Here is a 16,072-nt window from a genome sequence, read left to right as displayed (position 1 = left end):
TTCAGGCTACTTACCAGTCCCTTGATGGGGCGGCAGCACTCCCTATGTCTGCTTCAGACCGACTGGACACAGAGGTAGTCCTTCTTAGGCGAGCGCAGAGTGAAAGCTTCCCTGAGGAAATCAACACACTGCAGCATTCTCACCCTATCCGGCCTACCAGTCATCTCAGTCCACTTTCCCCAGAGTACGACCAGACTCTAGGCCTTATCCAAGTTGGGGGTCGTCTCCGTAAAGCAGAGGATTTGCCTGAGGACTCAGTTCATCCTATTGTTCTTGCGCCTGATCACCCCATTACACAGCTGTTGGTGCGAGACTATGATGATCGTTTACTCCATGCAGGCCCTGAGCGAATCTTCGCAGAGATCAGAAGGACCTATTGGATCCTTAGAGGGAGACAAGCCATTAAGAAACACCAGCGACAGTGTGTGGAGTGTCGCAAGTGGTGCAGTAAACCGGTGATCCTTAAAATGGCAGACCTCCCAGCAGCTCGACTCCGACTCAATAAGCCCCCCTTTTGGTCGACTGGTGTGGACTGTTTCGGACCATATATGGTCAAGATAGGACGGCGACAGGAGAAACGATGGGGCATTGTGTTCAAGTGTCTCACTACCAGGTGTGTTCACCTTGATCTACTGCCTCGTATGGACACCGATTCATTTCTCTTGTCTCTCCGCCGCTTCATTGCAAGAAGAGGAAAACCCTTCGAGATCTTATGCGACAGAGGCACCAACTTCCGCGGTGGGGACAAGGAGCTTCAGGAGGCATTTGAGGCTCTCGAACCATCGCTCAAGGAACAGTTAGAAACACAGTGCATCACCTTCAGATTTAACCCGCCTCTGGCTCCACACTTTGGTGGAACATGGGAGAGGGAAATCAAATCTGTGAAGGCATCTCTCCAAACCATCCTGAAGGACCAGGCTATCCCTGAGGAGGTTCTACTGACCGTCCTCATTGAAATTGAGGGAATTCTCAATTCCAAGCCGTTAGGATATGCTTCATCGGATCTTGCCGACCCTGATCCAGTGACCCCTAATCTTCTGCTCATGGGGCGGCGGGATGCTTCGCTGCCTCAAGCTGTGTACGGCTCCAGTGATCTGTTAGGACGCCGCCGTTGGCGACACAGTCAGGTACTTGCTGACCATTTCTGGGGTCAGTTCACCCACAAGTACCTCCCTGGTCTCCAACCACGTCAGAAGTGGCGGAACTCAACATCAGACCTAGCTGTGGAAACTGTCGTCATGGTGGTTGATTCACAGCTCACGAGAGCGCTATGGCCGGTCGGACGCATCACACGGATCATTCACAGCGATGATGGCAAGGTTCGCACTGCAGAGATCGACATCAAGGGGAAACTTTACACACGTCCTGTCGCCAAACTGGTAGAGCTCCCGAGGATGCCTGACAACGAAGATACTAGCTCTTCCTAGCCTAGCAGTGACTTTACTGTTACTGCGCATTCGTCCCACGAATCCGGGGGTGGCTGTGGAAAACTCCCTGCTGGACTGATGATCTGACGTCACTCCCTAGACTCACGTATTTGTGCACATGCGCAGTTTCGCCATTTTACTTTGTAGTTCGCTGCTGACACAATTACAGCTCTCCTGAGTTGCATGTTATTGTATACTTTTCTGTTGTGTTGCCGTGTGCGTTATTGAGAACGTAAGTGCACAATATTATGTCAATGATGGTATTGCATGTGTCTTTATTTGTTTAGTTAACATAATATTGTTTCTCTTAATTATAGTTCAGCATGCTCCCGTCTTCTGTAATGATAATAACTTGCTGTTAATATGTAATTTAGAAACGATAGTTAATATCTTGATTTATGCATGTGTTGTACATTTGTTAATTATAATCCTGTTTAGGATTAGTTTAGTTTTGCACTCGCAATGGTATTTGCTGATTTAAATGTTGAAGCGCGTTTCATTGTGCCGTTCGCGCCACCAGTCTGTCACGTGACTGTTACACCTGCATATTGACGATATGTTCATTTGTGGTCTTAGACTGACATCTAGTGGCCAATAGATATAACTGCATTCCTTAACTACATTGGATTATAGTAATTTCCATTACTAATCAGTATTGTTTGTTGTTGTATAGCAGTTATTTATTGCATATAATTATTATACTTCAGAGTGAGTAGTTACTTATTAATCTTTAATCTGTGTATATGTGTAATTGTTATGTACAGGTTATATTTACATATTCTGTATTTCTTTATTTACAGAAAACCACACACACACACACAGACAATTGCACTGTATTTGCCTGCAAGAATGGGATGTCAATAAATCTGTTGAATAAAACCAAGGTTGCAGCGACTCTCTTACCGGAGTACATAGCCAGCTTGGGTAGCGCCAGCGAATAACGCACACGTACTTCACAAATACTGTAACTAGGTTCAGCCAGAGGTATTGTTTCTTCATCCAAGCCAAGATGTCAGCTAAGTAGGCTGTGATGCATGCTGCTATGGTGGTATCATCTGGGTGAAATGAGAAGATCTGGGTGTCTTTAGCATAGTCGTGGTAGGAGAAGCCATGTGTCTGTATGATAGGTCCTAAGGATGCTATGTAGATGGAGAAAAGGAGTGGGCCAAGCACTGACCCCTGAGGAATCTCAGTGATCATTTGATGAGCTGTGGAAAGCATGCCCTCCACAACACCCTGAAGGATCTATCAGAGAGAAATTATTTAAACCATTGGAGAGGAGTACCTGTGATCCCTAGCGACGATAGAGTGGCTAGTAGTATCTGATGATTTAATGTGTCAAAGGCTGCCAACAGGTTTAGTAGAATCAGAACCAAGGATTTGGATTCTGCCTTAGCTAGCCGTAATGCTTCCGTGACCGATAACAGTTCTGCTTTTGGTGGAGTGGTTGCATTTGAAGCCTGACTGCTTGTAATCTAGTAGGTTGTTCAGTGATAGAAAGGAAGATACTTGGTTGAAAACAGCTATTTCAAGTGTTTTCGCAAAGAATGGAATGAGTGAGACAGGTCTATAACTGTCCATGAGCAAGGGGTTCAGTGTGGTTTTTTTAAGCAATGGAGTGACCAGGGCCTGCTAAAAAGTGGATGGAAATGTGTTGGTAAGCAGGGAGGTGTTGATGATATGTGTGAGTCAAACGAACCAGGCTTTGAGGGGCAAACGAGCATCAAGTGCACCCTAAGTAACTTCAGTGTAAGTCAGTGGAGAAAAAGAGGAAAAAATGGATGTTGGATATGAGTGTTGTGTGTCCTGAGGTTCGTGGTGTAGAAAATTGGTTGCTAATGGATTATGTTTTGTTAGTGAAAAGTTTTGCAAAGTCATCAGCTGACAATCAGGAAGTGGGTGGAGTGGGAGGGGGACAGAGGAGACTCAAGCTCAGCACTACACTAAGAAACAGATGTGGTTATGTTTAATGACTTTGTGAATTGAGTTTAATGAGTGTGATGACTTAAAAAATCTATACTTTTTTTCTACGTTTACATTAATTCATTGTCATTTCCATCACCACACACATTTTTTTTTAATATTTAAAAAGTTCTCATCACACATTAAAAATGTATCCACAATTTATGAGATTATGCTCTACTTAATATAACAATTCAAGTTATTTATTTATTTTCTATATTTATTTCAGACCTTGTGTAAGGTGATTTTAACAATCTACATTTGTGAATAACAAAAATGTGACATACAAGATGAATACGTTGACCAAATCTCTGTTCTCATTCTGATTCTACCCTTAAACCTAATCGTAAACCAAACATTTCACGGGATTTAGGCCGTAGCTGTATCCTATCTATTCAGAACTGCTGTTTTCATCCTAATCCTACCCCAAAACCCAACATCTCACGACTTTTAGATAAAGTTCATCAGATGATTTTCAGGATACATCAACAGAAACTAATATTACAGTTCACTTGGGTTCCAGCGCACACAGGCATTGAGGGTAATGAGAGGGCAGACAAGTTGGCAAAAGAAGCACTCAAAGCAGAACAAGTAGAAGTACAGGTTCGAGTAAGCATATCAGAATTAAAAATAATAATTAAAGATGGTATTCATAAACTCTGGCAAGATAAATGGGATAAGGGGCAAAAAGGTGGGCATTTATATAGTATTCAACAGAATCAGGGTCAGACTGGGAACAAAATTCGGCCCTGGCAATTTTCTGGTGGAACAGCCCACCACTGGACCGACAACCCCCCCCACTCCACACATAAGCCCACCGATACCAAAATCGCCCCCCTAACCCAATGCGCTATCATCACTCTATATTTCCCATAAACCTAGCGGCTGCTTGGACAAATCCATTTGAGGGGTGGGGCAGGGGGCGCGATCGTAACACACACTGAACGTGTCATGATGGGCCGAAAATAAATAACTTAAACATTTTGGCATTAAAAAAAAGAAATCTCGGAGGCCACCGCCCCACATGATTTCTTCAGATTACCAGTCTGAGCCTGCTTTGCACATTTGATATTTGCATATTGGTGATATTGTCACAGGTCGGGGCGGACTACTGAACTAAACAAGCCGCGCCCCTTCCTCTAGTTTCCACCTCGAGGAGGTCCCAAAGCCAACCCAATGACCAGACAACACAAGTACAGGTAAGTATAAAAATATATCTTTATTTAAATTATTTTAAAAAAAGGTATAGGGGTGGGAAAAGGGGAAGACTTAAACTAAAGGCCTCTGTTCTGCCCTCCAGGTGGGCCGTGATACGTAAAAAGGGGGGAGAGGACCTAGGGGCCAGGTGTCTGGGATCCGAGACACTGAGGAGACAGGGGGGAGGCGAGCAGGTAAGGCTCTTCCGCCTTGGTTTGTTGATCCCGTGGCGCCCTCCTTTTCTCCTGGAGGCAGAAAGAAACACCAAACAGTTCAATGTTCGAATACCAGGGCACACACTACTCACTGGTAACCACACAGGCGAGTATCTCCTGGTTGCAGGCTCTGCTTCTCTCTCTTTCTCCTGCTTTAGGTTGGTAACTATAGCACAAGGGGTTGATCTCAACACTGGGGCTCACACTACTCACGAGTGGCCGCACACAGGTAAGTATTTCACAGTAACAGGCTCTGGTTCTCTCTCTTCTGCTGTAGGCTTGTAGCTGTAACACAGGGGGTTAATCTCAACACTGGGGCTCACCTACTCACTGGTGGCCGCACACAGGTAGGTATCTCACAGTAACAGGCTCTGGTTCTCTCTCTCCCGCTGCAGGCTTGTGGCTGTAACACAGGGGTTAATCTCAACACTGGGGCTCACACTACTCACGAGCGGCCGCACACTGATAAGTATCTCACAGTAACAGGCTCTGGTTCTCTCTCTCTCTCTCCCGCTGCAGGCTTGTAGCTGTAACACAGGGGGTTAGTTTCAACACTGGGGCTCACACTACTCACTGGTGGCCGCACACAGGTAGTAACTCACAGTAACAGGCTCTGGTTCTCTCTCTCCTGCTGTAGGCTTGTAGCTGTAACACAGGGGGTTAATCTCAAACACTGGGGCTCACATTAATCACTGGTGGCCACACACAGGTAAGTATCTCACGATAACAGGCCCTGGTTCTCTCTCTCCTGCTGTAGGCTTGTAGCTGTAACACAGGGGGTTAATCTCAACACTGGGGCTCACACTACTCACTGGTGGCCGCACACAGGTAAGTATCTCACAGTAACAGGCTCTGGTTCTCTCTCTCCTGCTGTAGGCTTGTAGCTGTAACACAGGGGGTTAATTTCAACACTGGGGCTCACACTACTCACTGGTGGCCGCACACAGGTAAATATCTCACAGTAACAGGCTCTGGTTCTCTCTCTCCTGCTGTAGGCTTGTAGCTGTAACACAGGGGGTTAATCTCAAAACACTGGGGCTCACACTACTCACTGGTGGCCGCACACAGGTAAGTATCTCTCAGTAACAGGCTCTGGTTCTCTCTCTCCTGCTGTAGGCTTGTAGCTGTAACACAGGGGGTTAATCTCAAAACACTGGGGCTCACGTTGGGTCAACACTGGTAACTCTTCACCACTGTAACAGGGTAATTGTTTTAGTCACGCTACCTCTTAGGTTTCCTCAGACAATATTTACATTTCATGCATTCAACGAATACTTTCAATGGTGGCCCGATTCGGGAATGGTGGACTTACGGTGTTTGCACTCAGACAGTAAGTAGATATTTCTCCAACCTTTATGATGGCGAAGCGTCGTGATACGTCCTTCCCACACGCCTGTGATACTGTCGGCGGGGGAGACCCAACACTGCCACGCCGAGCCGAACGCTGCCCTCTCCTCTCGTTCACTTTGACTCCCGAGAACTGGACAGGGGCGCACCTTTGTAGAGGCTCCGTGACAGGTGGTATCGATCTATGCTTCCCTGTACACAACGGTGCAACATACACACAGCGTACTCCGTAAAAGGTTGCTTTACTCACGGTGATCTGATGTTCCAAGATGCTTCACCACCGTTCCACCGAATCGGCCACGTCCAAAGGCGACAGAGCCAGTACTCCGCTGAAAGCTCCAACGCAAGAGTCACACACACAGCATAAACAGTAAGTAAATTGCCAGCCTCACGGCCTCTCATTGTCTCACGACAAGTTCAGTAAAGGGGGATACCGCACACACCACAGCATCACTGCAATAAGTTTAAAGTGTATCCTCACAACAAAGTCTCAGACTCACCCACAGCACTCGTCACTCTTCTACGTGAATCAATAAAGTCGCAGCCCCACTTCGTCCGACTGTCTTCGGGCTGATGGAAAATTAATTTGCAAGCTGCCGGTACAAGCGTCGCTGCTGTGGCCCTTTAATCCTGTCCGAGTTGTTATGCCCTGGCTCGCCCACCGTCTTACTCAGTGGTGGGGCCGTAGTCTCGCCTACTAAGGCTCACAATGCATGTTGAAAACACATTTCACAATAGCACAGTAATGTAGATGCCGAGTACTCACAATCAGTGTTGGGTAAGTTACTCAAAAAAAGTAATTAATTACTAGTTACTAATTACATCTTCAATCATGTAATTAGATTACTTTACAAATTACTCTCTTCAAAAAGTATTTAATTACTTATTACTAATTACTTTCTAAATCATATTTAGTACATGATACAAGGAGAGGCTTGAAATGGCTCGAAGAAATAATATATAAAAGTACATCAATTATTCTGGTCCCACTTTAGGGTCCAATTTTCTTTATTAACGAACTATTAACTACTTTTGCCTCAATATACTCCAACTACTGCTTATTAATACTAAAGAAGTTGTTAATTTTAAGTATTGGTAGAAATGGGGAGGGTTAAGGACATAGATTAAGGTTTTGCAGAATCAGGCATTAATATGTGCTTTTAAGTATTAATAAACAGCCAGCATCTCTTTAATATTAAAGCTAAAAATCAACCAGTTAATAGTGAGAATTGTAAACTTAAACCATGTTAAATCCACTATTGTATTATAGTATACATAATTGTTTTAGAGTCCATGCACAGTATTTAGTTACATCAGAAGTAACTGTAATTAGATTACAAGAAAAATAAGAGTAATCCCTTACTTTACTTTTTTAAGTGAAAAGTAATTTAATTACAGTAACTAATTACTTAGTAACTAGTTACACCCAACACTGCTCACAATATTGACGATCCTTTTCCTTTGTTTACCTCCGTAGGGCAGATGCTTTCCTCTTCACCCCGATGTAAATCCACATCCACCGTTCTCCTCGGTGCACTCACGGTGAGTCGGCTGCTAACAACAGCACACACACATCAACAATGTACACAAAGCGGCTCGCTTCCCAAAGAGCCTTCAATGCATCATATACTCAGCCTGTGTCTTTCTCTTCCTCTCGCTCTTAATTCCAGCAACTATAAAATCCTTCTGTTCCCAGCGTGACTCGGCCCAATTCTTCCCTTCGATGACACCAGAGCGTACCAGCAACGAAATCCCAGCCGTTGTCGACTTCACAGCGAACTCCTGCGCTTACCGGACTGCAAAGCAGGGCAACAACAACAACGGAACGAACGGCCCACTGAACAACTGACAAAACTGCCTCTTTGTCTTTACAGCTCCTTTATAAACAGCCTCCACTCCTTTCTTTCGGCTCCTTCGGCCGCACTCTTTCCGTTCGCTTCAGCGATCCCCGGATCAACGGCGCCTTCTAAGGAGGGGGCGTTTAATCCGCCCTTGGCGGAGCGGGACTTGTCCCGAAAATCAACACCACTTCTTTGTCTCCCTACAGATCTATTTATCTTGCCCATCTTCATCACCTCTCCCAATCATGAGCTGTTGCTTGTAAATCCCTAATGTGTGTTGTCAGGGAGACCAGGAAGTAGAGATGTTTTAAAAATTGGGTCCGGGCGGAAACCATCTTCAGGCGGAACCAATCTCCAACGCTTTTGGTTCCGCCCTATAAAAGTCACCCTGTGACAATATTTCTTCCGTGAAATAAAGAAGGTAAATAATACATAAATAAATGTCTCGTAATTGTAGTTTTATATGATTTATGTGCTGTTTTATATGAAGACAAGAATTGAAGTAGTTTTTGTTGAGTAAATTGTTGAGTAAATGTTGACAGCATGTCTTAGGACTTGATACTGTTATGTGGGTTGCTGTGCAGACAGATGGAGTGCTAAATAATGAGCTATAGATAGTATTAATATTCTCAATTAATGATATTAATTATTAAAAATATATATTTTGTGATAACAGCTGAATTGTGAGACTGGAAACATCTCTCCAGTGACAGCCATCCTCGTTCCACAGATCGGTGAGACAGACACAGACGCTGTGATGGAGATTCCTGACTGTCTCACCCCTGATACTGATGAAGAGGAAGAAGAGGAGGATGAGTACGGCTACAGCTGGAGTGAGTCTTATATGTATTAACACACAGTCAACACCAGAGGGCGCCAAACACCACCTCACGCAAACGAAAAAGTTTAATTTAGTCACCTTTATCTCATTATAAACCTCTATGACTTGAATTTGTCTGTGAAATGCAAAATACAATTATAAGCAGAATTATATTATAAAAATATTTATTTTGTTTTCCATTCAGAAAGAAAATAATGTAAATGTGATGGAACAACATAAAGGTGAACTAAAGACAATTTAGCGTATATAGTATTTTAAGTGTCAAATGCAAACAAGACCAAGATAAATTTTTATAAAGAAAATGTTTGTTTTTATTTTTAAATGGTAAATCTTATTTTTAAGTGACCAGCAGGTGGCAGCAGAACTTCACAGATTCATTTACAGTGTCTTTAATGTACTTTGTTTGTTTGTGAGAAGAGAAGGTAAGAGAGCGCTATGGTGGTTTGCCGGGTGAACTGCACTTGATCGAGCTGGAGAAGGGTCGTACAGGTCTGGGTTTGAGTCTGGCTGGGAACAGAGACCTCTCTCGTATGAGTCTGTCTGTGGTGGGCATCGATCAATGGTCAGGTTTTGTACGGCCGCAGTCATCAAAATGCCTCAGACATCATTAAGAGAACCCCATCGAAGGTCAAAATCATCTTCATAAGGTATGTCAGAGGTGAAGGTGCTGATCTAAAGTCACGTGTTAAAAACATGTTAATGATGATATGTGTTTGTGTGTTTCAGGAACAGAGATGCTTTGAGTCAAATGGCTGTTGGGCCGATGAATGAGTTTACAGACTCACTGGATATAAACACAGAGGTAACACACATAAACAGATCATGCTTTTTATGTACACTTATAATTTTAGTATATGTTTGATTCTCCTACTCTCTGAGTATATCTAAATGCACTTTAAAAGTTTGATATCAGTCGGACTTGAAAGTCAACATCTTAAACTCTTTGAGATGGAGTTTACTGTATATGTGTGGAGCTTCTCTACACTGATCTTTGTTTCTCTCTCTTATGGATGATAGGAGGATGGAGAGGTGGGTGTGATCCTGAAGGAAAGATAACAACAGAAATGGATGGATGAATCAGAATGTGGAAGATAATGGACCAGTAGCAAGGGTATGAATCTGACAATCAACATATAGTGGAGTTACTGGCCAGTTAGCCAAAACATTTCTGCTTAGCAGCTTAATGGGTTAAATCTTTTATGAAATTTAACCAGGGTCTATTACAGTAACCATGGTTTACTAACCAGGTTTTTTGTTTAACTGTAGTGAAACCATGGTTCATTTTGTAAGGGATCACAATGCAAGATATTACCCAGTGTTTGACCCTTGGACAATTGTAATAATCTTTGCAAGCTTGTGTGCCGTATTTCAGGTCATGTGATAGCATTTTAAGACTGAAAACTCTCTTAGTATACCAAAACGGTGTTGTAGTTGTATATACATTTGCATATATTTTATATAATTAAATCATTTATGTCATGGTCAGATGTGAAAAGTTTGTGATAACGCCAATGTTATAAAAACCCTAAACTAAGGAACTTGCTCTGACCCCGCCCCCAGCCCTCCTCAACCAATCAAATGTGCTCAGGATCAGACTCAGGAATCAGCCCTCAAACCTGTCCATCTTTGACATCTTTAACATCCGAGACAGAGCCGTTTAGAAGTAAGTAAAGTCAATCCAAATGGGTTTTGTTCACAAATCAGAACTTGATCTTTTGTAATGATATTTATTTTGGTCACAAGTTCAAGCAGATGTTCAACATGTGTCCCATAATCCCCGGCTGTGAGACTCCGGCTCAGCATTGTGGGCAGCTGTGATACTTTATTGGTGAATACACATCATAGTAGACATAGTGTTCGTAAACTTAAGTTAATACAGTCATGTTTTAGTTGGGTAACACTCTTATACACGCACATTAAATCTGTTCATGTTGCTTTTTGTGTCCAGGGAACAATAATAATTCATGAGGTGTATGAGGAGGGCGCTGCATCTAAAGATGGTCGGCTCTGGGCAGGAGATCAGATCCTGGAGGTGAAACATCACACTAGTCATGACTTTGAAACAGACTTCCCATGAGCTTCATCTCTTCATAACTTCTTGTTGCCCCCTATTTTTAATGCCGGACGGGTAAATGGTATAGACTTGCGCGTGGCGACCCACGACGAGGCGATCAATGTTTTACGACAGACACCACAGCAGGTTAGGCTGACCATCTTCAGAGACGAAGGCCAGTATAAGGAGGAGGAACTGTGGGACACTATGACTGTTGAGTTTCAGAAGAAACCAGGCCAAGGTCTCGGGCTCAGCATCGTTGGGAAGACGGTACAAGAACATTTAAAACCAGGAAAATTTAATATAGTGCTGGTCTGGCTAATAGGTGTCTGTCACCAAAATTAGTCTGAGGCAGTTTTTGCTGATTTTACCTAATTGAATTCTGTTTTAACACAAAAACTTTTGCTTGAAAGTTTTAACGCTTTAAGTTTATCATTGTTTTATCATCTCCATCTCCAAACTATTCTGTGTCATATAACAAAAAAAAAACATTTGGCTTGTAGAGTTTTTGACTGTTATTTATTGTTTTGAGGTCAGAAATGAGTCTTTGTATCAGACATTGTGAAGGGTGTAATCGTGGAGAGTGATGGCCGTTTGATGCAGGGAGATCAGATTCTCTCTGTTAACAGTGAAGATGTCCGATGTACCACACAAGAATATGTGGCTGCTCTTCTCAAGGTGAATATTACATCTGACCTCATCACAGAATAAGAAATCCTGTTTAATATTTAAGTCAATATTTAATGTGAGACGGGTGCTACAAAATACTAAAACAATAAACAAACAACACTCTTGTGCATTTTTCTGATTCGATCATACACTAGCGCATGATATCGCGGTTCTTTTAGGTGCGCGAATAGTACTTGCGTTTCAATTAAAGATTTGCACAAAACCTTAGCATTATTTTCTTAAAGTTAAGTGTTTCTATTAACGATGTTATGCAATTAAAACGTAATGAGGGGTGTGTTTGACTTCATACTGCGCCACGCAAATTGTTCTAATGGGCCCAAAGAGTGCTTTCATGTTGTTGACGCCAAATTCTGACCCTAACATCCGAAAGTCGCAGCAGAAATCTAGACCAGGCAACATTTTCCAATCTTCTGTTGTCCAATTTTGGTGAGCCTGTGTGAATTGCAGCCTCAGTTTCCTGTTCTTAGCTGTCAGGAGTGGCACCCGGTGTGGTCTTCTGCTGCTGTAGCCCATCCGCCTCAAGGTTTGACGTGTTGTGCGTTCAGAGATGCTCTTCCGCATACCTCAGTTGTAACGAGTGGTTATTTCAGTCAAAGTGGCTCTTCTCTCAGCTTGAATCAGTCGGCCCATTCTCCTCTGACCTCTAGCATCAACAAGGCATTTTCGCCCACAGAACTGCCGCTCACTGGATATTTTTTATTTTTCTGACCATTCTCTGTAAACCCTAGAAATGGTTGTGCGTGAAAATCCCAGTAGATCAGCATTTTCTGAAATACCCATCTGGCACCAACAACCATGCCATGTTCAACGTTACTTAAATCACCTGTCTTGCCCATTCTGATGCTTGGTTTGAACTGCAGCAGATCATCTTGACCATGTCTACATGCCTAAATGCATTGAGTTGCTGCCATGTGATTGGCTGATAAGAAATTTGCGTGAACAAGCAGTTGGACAGGTGTACCTAATAAAGTGGCCGGTGAGTGTATGTCGGCGCACTAACCACAGGGCTATCAGAGCCGACTCAATTTCTTTAATTTGAAGTGTAATGGAAACGCTAGTGAGGAGCTCACTGATTTCTGCCTTATTCCAGTTTGCAGACATTTTCGTTGTAAAAGTTGGTCTACATTTAAAACCCTGTGTCAAAGATCTGAATGATAACTGTGTTGTTGGGAAGACACGCACATTCTCACAGCATCACGACCCCTACCCTATATTTTCTGCTTTTGTTCACACAGGACATGTTTCGTAAATGTTAGGGCAATGCTACTACAGTAGGTCCCCTTTATGGGCTTGACCCCAGAAATAATTACGGGATGTGTTTGCGTCCACTTAGATCCAAAAACCTGAGGCCCGGCCTGAGACCCAAGCGGGTTCGGGTCTAAAAGTTTCACGTGTGCTTCAGACATGGGTCAGGTATATTAGCGGCATCGGGTCTCGGAAAATTTTAAATGAATATGTTTTTGCCAAACAGACCCGTGAAGACCCAAACTATCCAGTCCTTTTTTAACCCCTCCTCTGTCTGCCAAGATTGCTTGCGTCATCGTGTGGCTGGCGGTTGGTTAATTTTCATTGAGACAGACCTGTCAATCAATTTTAAATGCACATTTTAACAGTTACCTCGGTGTTGTCCATCACATAACAAATGAAAATAAAAGGAGCAGCGGGACAAATTGGATGCAAGGCCACCAGTGTTTCTTTCTTGCTGCAGACTGCACACATATTGGTTCAAAAAAATTGCCACTGGGTCAGGATTGGGTCTAATTTTGTTGGGTTTGTCTCGGGTCAAGTCTTTCTTTAAAAAAAAATTAATGCATGTCGTGTTTGGGTTAAAAAGTGATTCGGGTCATTTCGGGTCGGGTACATTTCTTTGGACACGAAAAGACCTCTAGTTCACACAGAAGGCACTCTGGCAATTTTCTGGGATTGGTGTGAAAGGTGTTATACACTTAAACATCCAAGCATCCTATGATAATGAATTGCTACTTTTCAGCATCTAACATCCTTTTCAGCATCTCAGATGAACCCATAAAAACAAACTTGTTATTAATAAAGTTTTTTTCTGTTGTCAGAGTTGTTCTGGTCCAATAAGAATGGAGGTGGGCCGTTTTAAGGCGGGGCCGATTCACTCTGAGCGTCGTCTGTCTCAGAGCAGTCAGGTTAGAGAATAATCCTCTTTCTCTCTCTCTCTCGTGTTGGTCATCACATCGGTGTCATGTCTCTCTCTCTCTCTCTCTCTCTTTCTCATTTTCTCATCACATGGGTTTCATGTCTCTCTCTCTCTGTTTTTGAATGCAGGTCAGTGAGACGGGCAGCTGTAAAGTTCCTTCATATTCCAGCTGTGTGGCTTCACAGGAAGACGCAGAGGAAACTCATGAACGTAAGAACACAGTGATGTTTTCACAAATGCTTCATGTTTTATATTCTGATATGTATTATCAATCTGTCTCTTACTTTGTTTTTTGACAGTGGTGGACCAAGATATCAGGATGGTTGAATTCACAAAGGTGACCGAGATTATGAACCGTATGCTGGTAGACTTGAGTTTAGATGTGATATGACATTGGCTATATAAACATAAGACAAAAAATATACACCAAATAAACCACCTGAATGCTTTTCATGTCATTCTGCTGGGATGTTTGCAATTTGATTCAGGATTGTCATTTTTGTTTGGAGGATGTTGTGTAATTGTTTGTTTGTGTCAGGGTCCGACTGATACTCTGGGCATCAGTATAGCTGGAGGGGTGGGCAGTCTTTGGGAAATGTGCCCATCTTTATCGCATTGATGAATCCCAGCGGCCTGGCAGCACAGACAAACAAACTTCAGGTGTGATGTAAGATTTCTGCTGCGATTTAAAACATTTGGTCCCAGTATTTAAAGGTCTAAAGCTGTTGTGTGTGGGTTAGGTTGGAGACAGGATTGTGTGTATTTGTGGCCACAGTGGAGAAGGAATGACTCACAATCAAGCCGTTTCACTGCTGAAGAACACAACAGGCCTCATACAGCTACAGGTAAACACAACACCTGATCTGAGTTCAGCTGATCTGAATGAGGTTGTCATGTCTGTAGGTTGTTTCCGGTGATCCGACAGTGACCGGACCGTCATCTGAACAGACGGTAGGACTCACAGCCAGCATTATTTTTCACGATGACCTCGGGTTTGTACCCACAAAACGTTTTCTCGATTCACTTGTCTTTGTCAGTTGTTTTCATGAAGCACCGTCTTAATGTCATAGTGACAGGTTTTCTATGTTTGTTTTTTAGTCCTCCGCAGTGTAAGAATATCAGTTTAGAGAGAGGACCTGATGGGCTGGGCTTCAGTATTGTCGGGGGTTTCGGTAGCCCGCACGGTGACCTGCCAATCTATGTGAAAACTGTTTTCAGCAAGGTAACGTTTTCGTGTAAATTCACAGATATTGTATGATCTGTGTATGATGTATATATAATGTGTGTGTTTGTTTGTGTAGGGTGCAGCGTCAGAGGATGGCCGACTTAAACGTGGAGATCAGATTGTTGCTGTTAATGGTCAAAGTTTAGAAGGCGTCACTCATGAGGAGGCTGTCGGCATTCTGAAGAAAACCAAAGGTGGAGATCTGAAACTGCTCAGCTGCGCACAAGTTAATGATCATTTGCGATTTATAGATTACACATCTTAAAGAAAGGGAAATGTGCGTTTTCTGTGCGTACGTTCGTTCCATGTATCACACGTGCGCATTTTTGAGAAATGATCGTGAGCTCAAATTTAAGATGGTTTCTATGCAGCATTTTATAAATAAGGCCCCAGGTTCCTGACAAATGTGTTTATCAAACACTTTTTATAGTAATATGTAAGCAAGAACTATAAAATAAATTGGCAAGATGGTATATGAATGTAAAAAATACTTCTACATCACAATGTATCTAATTCAGATTTGTTTACTCAAGTTTTAGTCATGTTTGTCAGTGATGGCAAACAAAATTTATTTGTTTCTTGTCACGATATTCAAACCACACAAATGAAAGCTACAGAAGATGGAAAGACTTTTAATGCGTCAGGATTTAAACAACATTTTCCTCACGATAACTTCAGAGTAACGTGCACAAGACTAGTGTTAGTTAGCTTTATTTTTAAGGCTTTTAAAAGTCTTTCACATTTTATGAAAGTCATACAGGTTTGGAATGACAGTAGGACAGAATTGTAAGTTCAGTTTAAGTATTTTATTAATGAAGACTTTATCTTTCCTGATATTAAACTCAGAATAAAATGTATGCCATTTATGAAGACAAAGCGGAATTATGAAGGTGAAAATTGTAGGATGAATAATGTGCTGACGTGTACAGTATGAAGTGTTTTTCTTGAGGGCATTTTAATGAATTTTATGAAGTTTTGCCTTTGTGTAATATAGAAACACTTGGTATTCATGCTGACTTTTGTTTGCACAATTGTTTTTCTGACACAGTATTGGGTTTCACTACGAATTAAAGAATGAAAGTGAACTTCAAAACTTAACCTAATGTG

General features: G+C 42.5%; 2 protein-coding genes across 2 annotated transcripts; both read left to right on the top strand.

Annotated features, from left to right (window-relative positions):
* The first annotated feature begins 8,564 nt into the window (after positions 1–8,564).
* On the top strand, positions 8,565–11,229 carry LOC141353275 (multiple PDZ domain protein-like). Its single transcript, XM_073859739.1, has 6 exons — positions 8,565–8,822; positions 9,248–9,477; positions 9,557–9,632; positions 9,848–9,941; positions 10,391–10,658; positions 10,779–11,229. The coding sequence occupies exons 1-2, from the start codon at positions 8,747–8,749 to the stop codon at positions 9,439–9,441; spliced, it is 270 nt and encodes an 89-aa protein (XP_073715840.1). The 5' UTR covers positions 8,565–8,746; the 3' UTR covers positions 9,442–9,477; positions 9,557–9,632; positions 9,848–9,941; positions 10,391–10,658; positions 10,779–11,229.
* A 2,641-nt stretch (positions 11,230–13,870) lies between these two features.
* Positions 13,871–16,048, top strand: LOC141353274 (multiple PDZ domain protein-like). The gene is made up of 7 exons (XM_073859738.1): positions 13,871–13,950; positions 14,040–14,077; positions 14,279–14,400; positions 14,481–14,585; positions 14,644–14,732; positions 14,839–14,962; positions 15,042–16,048. The coding sequence occupies exons 3-7, from the start codon at positions 14,359–14,361 to the stop codon at positions 15,228–15,230; spliced, it is 549 nt and encodes a 182-aa protein (XP_073715839.1). The 5' UTR covers positions 13,871–13,950; positions 14,040–14,077; positions 14,279–14,358; the 3' UTR covers positions 15,231–16,048.
* The last annotated feature ends 24 nt before the right edge of the window (positions 16,049–16,072 follow it).

This window comes from Misgurnus anguillicaudatus, chromosome 21 (assembly GCF_027580225.2).
Source record: "Misgurnus anguillicaudatus chromosome 21, ASM2758022v2, whole genome shotgun sequence".
NCBI lineage: Eukaryota > Metazoa > Chordata > Actinopteri > Cypriniformes > Cobitidae > Misgurnus > Misgurnus anguillicaudatus.
Note: the sequence above shows the minus strand (reverse complement) of the source record. Positions and strands in the feature narration are given on the sequence as shown.

Coding starts and splice junctions, on each gene's coding strand:
- LOC141353274 (XM_073859738.1), top strand. CDS start 14,359: ATGAATCCCAGCGGCCTGGCAGCACAGACAAACAAACTTCAG. Junction 14,401..14,480: donor CACAGACAAACAAACTTCAG/GTGTGATGTAAG, acceptor TGTGTGGGTTAG/GTTGGAGACAGGATTGTGTG. Junction 14,733..14,838: donor ATTTTTCACGATGACCTCGG/GTTTGTACCCAC, acceptor TTTGTTTTTTAG/TCCTCCGCAGTGTAAGAATA.
- LOC141353275 (XM_073859739.1), top strand. CDS start 8,747: ATGGAGATTCCTGACTGTCTCACCCCTGATACTGATGAAGAGGAAGAA. Junction 8,823..9,247: donor TGAGTACGGCTACAGCTGGA/GTGAGTCTTATA, acceptor GTTTGTGAGAAG/AGAAGGTAAGAGAGCGCTAT.